General features: G+C 33.0%; 1 protein-coding gene across 1 annotated transcript; it reads right to left on the bottom strand.

Annotated features, from left to right (window-relative positions):
* Positions 1 to 416: 416 nt before the first annotated feature.
* LOC134253357 (IgGFc-binding protein-like) lies at positions 417 to 7,622 on the bottom strand. Its single transcript, XM_062735886.1, has 8 exons — positions 7,474 to 7,622; positions 7,241 to 7,312; positions 6,808 to 6,922; positions 4,084 to 4,178; positions 3,467 to 3,535; positions 2,840 to 2,927; positions 1,790 to 1,864; positions 417 to 1,663 (listed from the first exon to the last, which is right to left on the bottom strand). Exons 3-8 carry the CDS (start codon positions 6,857 to 6,859, stop codon positions 417 to 419), a joined length of 1,626 nt encoding a protein of 541 aa, XP_062591870.1. The 5' UTR covers positions 6,860 to 6,922; positions 7,241 to 7,312; positions 7,474 to 7,622.
* Positions 7,623 to 9,448: the final 1,826 nt, after the last annotated feature.

Below are 9,448 nucleotides of genomic sequence, written 5' to 3'. Positions count from 1 at the left end.
ATACATTCTATGTTTATACGCTCTTAGAATAATTGCATTAAATTGAACAGATAAATTTGTGAATGTTATAAAAGAAAACAAAATGCTTGTTATATACCTATGATACGTATGAAATATTTTTATATTTTTCTTTTCTTCTCTATAGAAGTAATACAACTACTGAACAGATAAAGTGAATGTTATAAAAGAAAACAAAATGCTTGTTATATACCTATGACACGTATGATATATTTATATATTTTTCTTTTCTTCTCTATAGAAGTAATATAACTACTCTGATATGAACATAAAAAACATTAATTGTGATGTATGTTACAATTTATATCCACTATGTTGTATATTGCATATGCTTTTAATAAAAAAAAAAAAAAAAAAAAAAACAAAACATTTGGTGAAAAAAATGTTTTTTTGGACGTTTAAGGAAGAACAACGTTGCCAGCAAATGCGTACCCGTCATGAGTGCGATGTCCATAAACAATTAACCCAAATGTTGAATGATCCGTTGTGGTTATAACATATGTACCCATTTCAACTTGAAATGTGAAAATTTGGTAGAAAATTTTTCCTACACCTCCGTGTTCTATTTTCACTAGTTTATGCTTAAAGGCATCTCCGCCGTTAATACGTAGGTTGTATTCAGAATCTATGGGAATAATCACGGTCATGAAGTTTTCTGTATATCCGTCAGGCACAGTGATCTTGTAATAATTAACATATTGATTAACTCCGGGTATGACTGTCATATGAGAGTTATTTGAATTGAATCCCATTCCAAATCCAACAACTAAAATAGGTTTTTCTGAAACTAAAAGTGTTAATTCATTATAGGATATATCTTTAAATTCGGATGCATTTGAATGCCACCTTAATGCAGAATGTAGTCCAATACTACAGTTAATAAAAGTTTGGTTTTCACTGATAACCTGTAACAATGTTTCTTTATTGTGATGCAATGAAGGGATGACATAATCATTATCTAATTCATTAGCAGGCGGCAACTCTGTTAACATGTGACTGCAGTCATTTGATAAGTCGCTCCATCTGTGACATCGATTTCCGGAAAAGACAGCTATTGGTTTTGTGGCGGAGATGAACGTGCCAGAAAGATCTGTGGTGTGACCTATTTGGAAAGTCTCTAATCTATCTAAATTGAGCAAAACGGTGTCTCCGTCTCCGTATGTATTTCCCAAGAGAGTTATTGACGAGGTCTTTTTCATTTTCAAAGTTATCGTTATCTTGGTTCGATCATGCAGAGGTAACAAAGCAAACTGACTTAAATCCATTGAGGTATCAAATGGCTCGGTTGAAGAAACAAGGTATTTAGTTGAAAGCTTATTTGTTGGTATTATCAGCGTTCCGTCGCTCGTTCCATCATTTAGACTGTCAAAAATAGTAACATTGGACACCTCTGTTGTACGTACAAATATTCCTTTTGGTTCAATCTTCATGTATTCACATTGCAAATCCAAAGGTAGAGTGATTAGAGACTCTGACGTTATATTAAATGTTTTGTCAACTGATGATTTAAGGTTCGTATCCAGGTTTGGAGAACTTGTTATTGTGACCTCTGTTTCATTTTCAGTTGTAATATAAATCGAAAGGTTCCCAGTGGACCCAGCGCGATTTCGCATGAACAGAATAAGGAATTCTCTACCTATGTTTCCTGTAAGGGATTATAAATTAAAGTCACTCGAAAACATCATTCTTACAATTCAAAAATCCAATGTTGTAGATATGAACACCAATGTTTTATCTCCTTGTTTTATGAAAAGATACGTTTACGCTGTACCTGTATATGTTTGCAATTGAGTAGGATTGGATGTCGTTGTCTTTAGCGTTGTCAAGGAGGAGGGTATACCATCACCTAATAATTATATTTGTGTTATAATATCTGATTTATATCCTACCACATGTTCTCACCTTTCTTTGTCGTATTCTCAAGAATCTTTTGCATAAGAAATTTCACAAAAATATGTATCTTAAAGATTGTAATAAATTTGAGTAAAATTTCTGTATTTAAAAAAAAGAACTCTACTAAATTTATCGGTATGTTGATATCACTGAAGGAGGAGTACGGGGCACGACAAAAAATGTGATGCAGAATCCAAACTTTAACTCATTAATTTTCTGTAATTTGCGATATTTTTCGATAATTTTCTCATATACATCTTAAAATTGTTTTATTATCATATATTTAGATCTCTGACGTGAAATTGGAAGTACTAACAGAAATATAGTGATTTTTCTCTGATGCAAGTCCTGTGAAAACAACTGTGAAAATGACGTCTCCTGAATTGACGGCGCACTACATTTTTGTTAAATTATGTGTAATGGTGGAGACATAGATCCAAAATATGCATAAATAAACATGTAGTAAACTACGGTATTCGTGATATCCGTCCACAAATAGCAAATTGAAATTTTAGACGGTTATACTTCTGTAAAAAGGTTATACGGAAGGACGGGAAGGAGAGTATCGACGAAAATTCAATCCAGACTGACCGTTTACGGTAGCTCAGTCGATAGAGCGCTCGCTCCGCGATCGGAAGGTCGTGAGTTCGTATCTCGGCCGAGACTGGCCTAGTCTTTAAAATGGGTAATAGCCGTTTCTTCGCCTTGCGCTCGGCACTTTGAAGTGAAAGTTGTGGATCCTTCGGATGAGACCTTAAAAACCGGGGCCCCTTGTCAGCGGCAGGCGTTGGCACGATAAAGATCCCTCACTGCTCAATGGCCCTGAGTGCCGAGTAAAGTTCCAAATTTGAAGCCCTTCACCGGCATACGCTGACGTCTTTTAGTAGTTAATTGAATCCATACATTTCCCATGACTTCATTTACTTACATTGAATGTTACATAGGTCCGTTAGACAGCATTTTGAACACCCATCTATATTTCTTTTTCCAAAAATGTCTACGCTTGAGGTACAAGCCTGAAAAGAAAATGAAGATACTTTACAAAAGGTGTTATGAGGAATTTTGTAATGACAATCTATTCAGTTAATTGATATATAATTCGACAAATAAATTACAGTTTTATACTGATAAAACATGTCTGATAAAATCTTGAAATTGAGTTTGAGGGATTGTACAAAATATGATTAATATTTACTTGATGGTAACAAAACTTGGTAGAAACTTACAAAAAGAATAAGAAATCTTATGAACAATACTATGGAAGATATACACACAATGTAACATTTTTAAAAAATCAAAGTATCTCTATATATCCCGCTTAATATAATTAATTTTAAAATATCATTCTTACTTTAATATTGAAAACTTTCTGTTCATATTTATAAAGAAAGTTTTGAAACGAAGCAAAGTTTGTTTTTGTCATAAAGGACATGAAAACACTTTTATAATACATGATGCGTTTAATATACAGAAATCGAAATGAAACATGTTCCTTCAGCATTTCTTTAACTAACTGATGTGTATTCAATGAAGAATGCATAATTTCCCTTCTTACCTGTTTATTGATGCAACTGTATGTGTAATGCAAGTTTCCAGACTCAACCTCTTTCTGCAGATAGCATGCCTGTATTCAATATATAGAGAATAATACATACCTATTTCCATGTCACATCCTGTATTAGCCAGAGACAACAATATTGGTCGAGGGCTGGCACTGGATGTATTGAGGAAAAGGGTATGTTCTATTACGTTTTATACGTACGTATTATTGAAATACATTACACATTAGGTTGAGAAAAAAAAGTAGATAATCATTCACAGACTTCCTATATGTACAAGGTCTTTTGTCTCACATTGTTTGGGTTTATTTTTACAAGTACTCTATTTAAAATGTAGGAGTGGGAAATTGAAAAGTTCAAAAAACTTAGAATTGATAACATGTTATCAATTTGAATAAAATTTATGACTTTCATGTCAATAAAAAATGATTCATATATACATATCGGGAGATCATCTTATTTTATAACGTAAAAACACGGAAATGACGACAGAATCCGTTGTTTCTAGTATACTAACCATAAAATTGATGTAAATAGAGAATTTTTGTTGAAAACCCGATTGCAAATCAGATTCTTATTAAATTAATAATAGTAACCTATACAAAGCTGATACCTGATTAACTTCGCATACTTTCAGTTTGTCACAAAGAGTTGGATCTGATATGTTTTGACAGTCAAAACAAATAGGTCCTCGATTTGACGGATATCCTGTAAAATATCACATACAGGTATGATTTTTTTATTAATTTTATATATATATATATATTATATTTTAAGGTAGTTCTATACTCGGCACTAAATGGGCTCAATCTTTTAAAATCTGCTTTTATAAGATAGACATACATCCCAGCAATGGATAGACACAAGAAAAATGATATGTCAACGTGTTCACTTTTCCGCTATAGCCTATCGGAGTATATACCCCGAAATGTAAAAGACTGAAAATTTACCTACCCTAGACTTTGTTGTATATAAATTAATTAAAGTCTAAATATTCAACTTTAATACCCAAAATAGAGTAGAAACATGTTAGTAAACAATATGTAATCCTTGTTTTGCATGAATTATCATAAATAGATGCACTTTGTTAGGCTATTGTATCAAAATTTAATGTGAGAAAATATGCTTCACAGGACAATCTCGGTCATTTAAAAAAAATTATGGACTCAAACTTCGTAAATTTACATTATTTTTACTAAATTATATTTAAGAAAAAGAATAAGCTGAAAAAAATTATATGTTGACGCATTACTTTTCGTGGTATGAGCTCTACACTAAAGGGACCCCCCTAATTTCTTTCTTCCAGAAGTAATATATTGCCACATATTCTTGTAATACTGTTAATGTTTGAGTGTATACTTGTATTAACAAAGTTGTACATAATTTAAAACAATAATTATACACACCCAAAACCTATTGTCCCTAAAATTTATCTTATTTTACTAAAAAAAAAATAAATAAATAAAACACAGTAAGTCTTGTCTGTAAATTGGAGACGATGAAAGTAATTGACTGATTCTCAGAAACTGGATGATTTTGTTACAGAAAGTAACTAAGTATGCTGCAAGTGAGTCAACTTTTGTTAAATACTTATATTTAAAAGAAAATTTTGCATTGGGATTCGTGAGTAAGCAGGTTGGGGGAGGGGGGTATGCGTTTAATGCAATAATTATTATTCAAAGTAAATTTTGTAATGTTTGATAAGTAAAATCCATAAATTGTCTAATCAAATCGTAGTCATTACTTTTCTTCCGAATTATCACTATTAGCTTAAACTTGGCCGCCGACAATAGTCGCCACGATAGTTTTATACATGTTCTGATGTAGCATGTCCATGATCCGTGTTTTCGGCGCGGCATATAAAACATGCATCATTCACAGAAATATCGTTTTATTACCTAATTATTTCTGTTAACCGAAAGTTGTTCCCAGCCTTCTCTTATTTTATTAATTTATCCTTAAACTGCAGAATCTGTGTTTGTTGACGCGACCGACTTCCAGCAAAATCGTTACCGGATATTTAAAACGCTAAGTAAAAGTGAAACCTATACAGTTAAAAAATCTCATTTCGGAAAAAGGAAGCGCGGTTCCGGTTTTACTATTCGTAAGTGACGTAGTGCGAGTATAGAACTACTTTAAATATAACCTTTATTTTGTTATTTGTTGTAGACTAAGGTAATGGAAAATATTATGTAATTTATACTTTGGAAAAACATGACAATTTATAACATTGCAACGTCTTAATGCTCTTTAATTGTATAATGTGTCTTAAGAACATGTTCTGAATCACGTTTTCTTTGTTATTGCATTATCAGGTGTGATAAATGCATTCAAAATAGCGCAGGTATATCTTTCTTTAAAGGTAAGGCCATTTTGCTACATTTATTATTATAATGTTAATTGAACTTGAAACAGAATTTGACACATCCGTTTCATGATTGGATTTATTACTAGAAATAGACATTTATCCTTCTCTTACAGCAAAGCTTTATGATGACATTTCAATCGTCATTACCTTTATCATCAGCTTACAGGACTTATAATCCTTGGTTGATTTTATATGCAAAAGCATGTTCCTCACTCCTCATAGACACCTGACTCTACCTCTGATGTGTCAGAGGTCCGTGTTTTAATTGCTCTGCTCCTATTTTGTTCTGTATTATGGCCTTTCTGATTGAAGTATTGCCACATTCATCTTTCTTGTATGAACAATTCCTAAAAAGAGGTTAATAATTGGCAAACAAGTTGATGAAACAGCATTCTAGCAGTTTCGTTAATAGTCATCATTTAGTAAGTTCTATGGTTGATACAACGACCTTGTCAGCAAAAACACCCTATCATTGAACTGGAACTCATAAAATCAAATACAGGCTGATTTTTCCCATTCTTAGTGTTCGACTATATTAACACACTGAATTTACAAGGGATTTGTTCATCATTTCCAGATCATGATATAACACAAGGCGGGTGTGACTGGTCGGCAGGGGATGCCCAGTCCTCTATGGATTGGTTACCACATCTGATGTATTTAAGCTCCATGCTTTCTTTGCTCCTGATTTCTATACTAACTTTTGAGCTTAAACACTGTTTTTATTACGTGTTTTTTATTTTGCTTAGAGAAATATAAAAATACCGAGCACTTCTCATGCCAAAAGTCTATTTAACATCCAAATATAAAACGACAATCACAGATCTAAAAAAACATCGGAGGTGAAACAGTATGGCATGGAGAAAAAGGCATAATTATTACCTGGTCACAATGTTCACGTACTGTTACTTTTGATAGGGCATCATAAAAAAAATCAACGCATGTATGGAACTATAAACAATGTCAAACCTGATTGAGAACATCCTTTGTTGTTGCACAGAGGAGAAGAACAACATTCCATACACAGGGTATGGTGGTGCAGTGGATCAACTACGTGATTATTGTTATGACCTAATCCACAAGCCTTGAAAAGTTCCACAACGATACTTGTATAAAGTCACAAATATTTCTGAAATCACTTTTGATAATATTTCGGAGTTTAAATAAGAAAATGCAAAATGTGGAAATTAAAATATTTTAGAGAAATAATTAAGCGAGCTAGGCACTTTATAAACAGAAGAACTGACTTACTCAAGGTAGTCAGAATTATTGCATGCACAAATGACATTAACCATTGATTTTTATCTGCGACAGACTAACTGATAAAATGAGCTACCTTAAATCGTACAATCTGTATTCAAAAGTATCAAAGTCTAGTACTCATGTTATAGTCAAACGTTACCTGGGAAGATTTACAGCCGGTGTCAAACAAAACTGTTCCATTTCCTGACGTATGACTTTTCGTAAAGCAAACCTGTTCATGCCAGAATTGTAATTTTTATACAATATACATGTATATGTATTGAATGAAGGAGCATTTTGAAAAGTTTTTAATTATCTTTCTATTTGAAAACAACGTCAATTTTACAGCAGTGTATGATTGAACGTAATTAATTTTTGAAATGGTGGAATTACCTCTCCGTCATTACATTTTCTGACTGTAGAACAATATCTCGGAGGAATATCATTAGTACAGGACAAACAGTATAAAGCAGCTGAAAAAAACAAGATGTCAATATTGTATTGCTATTGTATAGGAATTTCTTTTTTCATCTGGTGATCAGAATATTTTCTATCCTTACATTATCGTTAAGTGTGGAAAGTTCAGAATCTTGTAATACTTGGACATATATTTTGTTAATTTGTCAGTGTTGTGTAGGCTTTTGAGATATAATGGTGCTTCAAGCAATGCAAGACAAGCAAAATTTAAGGGGGTTAGAAATATAATAATTTTATAGAAGACCAACTAACAACAGAAAGAGTTAGATTAACATCCCTTTTGAACTGCCACCGCGGCGTTCCTGTACCAATGCAAGATTTGATATTCAAAAAACCGCTGACATCTCTGTCAAAATTTGAGTATTTAAACATAAAGTTTTATATGCTTTACGGTGCGACCGTTGGGGCGAGCGCAGTTGTACCATCAAATACGCTTGAAAAAATCAATCAGCTACTTTGAACGTCAAGCCGCACGAGACATCTCGACTACCTGTGACGACGTCACACAGCTCCTCGGAGCTTACGGAGACAGCCGAGCGTCTGTTTGAAATTATGGAACTAGTGCAATTTTTGTCGAAAAACATTGCAGAGTTATTTTTTGTTTCTATGAAAGATTTCTACAAACTGAAAGCCTGATATACATGCCTTAGGTTATTATTTATTTATTTATTCGCGCAAAGGACATTGGGTAGTGCAGGAATTCTTGGAATGTTTCACAACAAAATTTGCTTGACGTATGTACAATCCCGAATTTCCTATGTTCTTAAACGTAAGTCTATTGAACTCCCTTCGCGAGCGTCGCTTTGCGACGCTCGCTGCGCTCGCTATTGCTTACTCAAGAATAAGATTATAAACATTCACAAAATGTTCAGAATTCATTTTTAAGGTTTTCCTCGATTAATTCAAATGAAAGACCGTTTTAGTTTCGATGGGCCTGATATTAAAAAGAAGGCGTTGACGCTTTGTCAGAAAGGATGAAACTTAACAGATCTATGTTAAAATTGCTTATTTCAAGATTGAGGGTCAGTATGACAACCAACTGTCCTTCTGTGTTCAATAATCTAGAAGTGAAAAAAAGAATTAGATAAATTACTTTATCATTACATGCTGGCCCCTGCCGATAAAGCAGGTAGCACCATTGTCTTCGTTTGTAAGGTTCATTATAATTTTATTTTAGAAAATCTTGGATTTAATTCTGCAAGTGATATCCTACTTATACTCATACTTCCCTTTCTAGGAAACAAATTCCCAAAATCATATGTCAATATATTGAATATTTTTTTAAAATTTCATAGAGCCAAAAGAAATTTAAAGTACCATATATATATAGGATTCCAAAACTTCATAAAAAATTCCTACAAACAAAAATACATTGCAGGTTCCAGTATGTGTTCAGTGAAGCATTTTTCGTTACTCCTCACTACCATATTGACAGAAATGAAGGCAAAAACTTTAAGAGAACTGTACAACAATATATTCAAGAAGTAATATGAATCAGATGTGGATGCTAAAAAAGTCCAAAGAACTTTTGGGCAATTTGAAATCACAAGATTTTACCAAAATTAACAATTTAAAAACGTACGATTTTTAAACTTTATACACAACTATTTCCCGGGATAAATTAAGTCAAGGCTTTTTGATATCATTGACAGCTGCCTTTTCAGTTTAACACACATATTGCATACACAAGTACTTTGATTTTGACATCAAAACGATGCTTGAATTTCTGATTGACAATATCTATGTGGTTTTTGGAGATCGTCTTCCAACAAACTATTGAAAGAAATCCTATGGGTACCAATTGCGCTCTGAAATTAGCAGAGCTATTTCTGCCCACTCCTCCATGACACCTCATCCAACCTCTGATGTTTCGGATGTACGTGTTCGCTCT

The sequence above is a fragment of the Saccostrea cucullata genome, unplaced genomic scaffold, assembly GCF_032062105.1.
Source record: "Saccostrea cucullata isolate Sc308-1 unplaced genomic scaffold, CSIRO_AGI_Scuc_v1 ctg18946, whole genome shotgun sequence".
In the NCBI taxonomy this organism is placed as follows: Eukaryota; Metazoa; Mollusca; class Bivalvia; order Ostreida; family Ostreidae; genus Saccostrea; species Saccostrea cuccullata.
This window is presented reverse-complemented; position numbering and strand designations above follow the sequence as displayed.

Excerpts from the sequence above, each read along its gene's own strand:
- LOC134253357 (XM_062735886.1), bottom strand. The coding sequence starts at position 6,859 with ATGGAATGTTGTTCTTCTCCTCTGTGCAACAACAAAGGATGTTCTCAA. Across the intron at positions 2,928-3,466 it reads ACAGTTGCATCAATAAACAG|GCTTGTACCTCAAGCGTAGA; the intron begins GTAAGAAGGGAA and ends TTTTCTTTTCAG. Across the intron at positions 1,664-1,789 it reads TCAATTGCAAACATATACAG|GAAACATAGGTAGAGAATTC; the intron begins GTACAGCGTAAA and ends AATCCCTTACAG.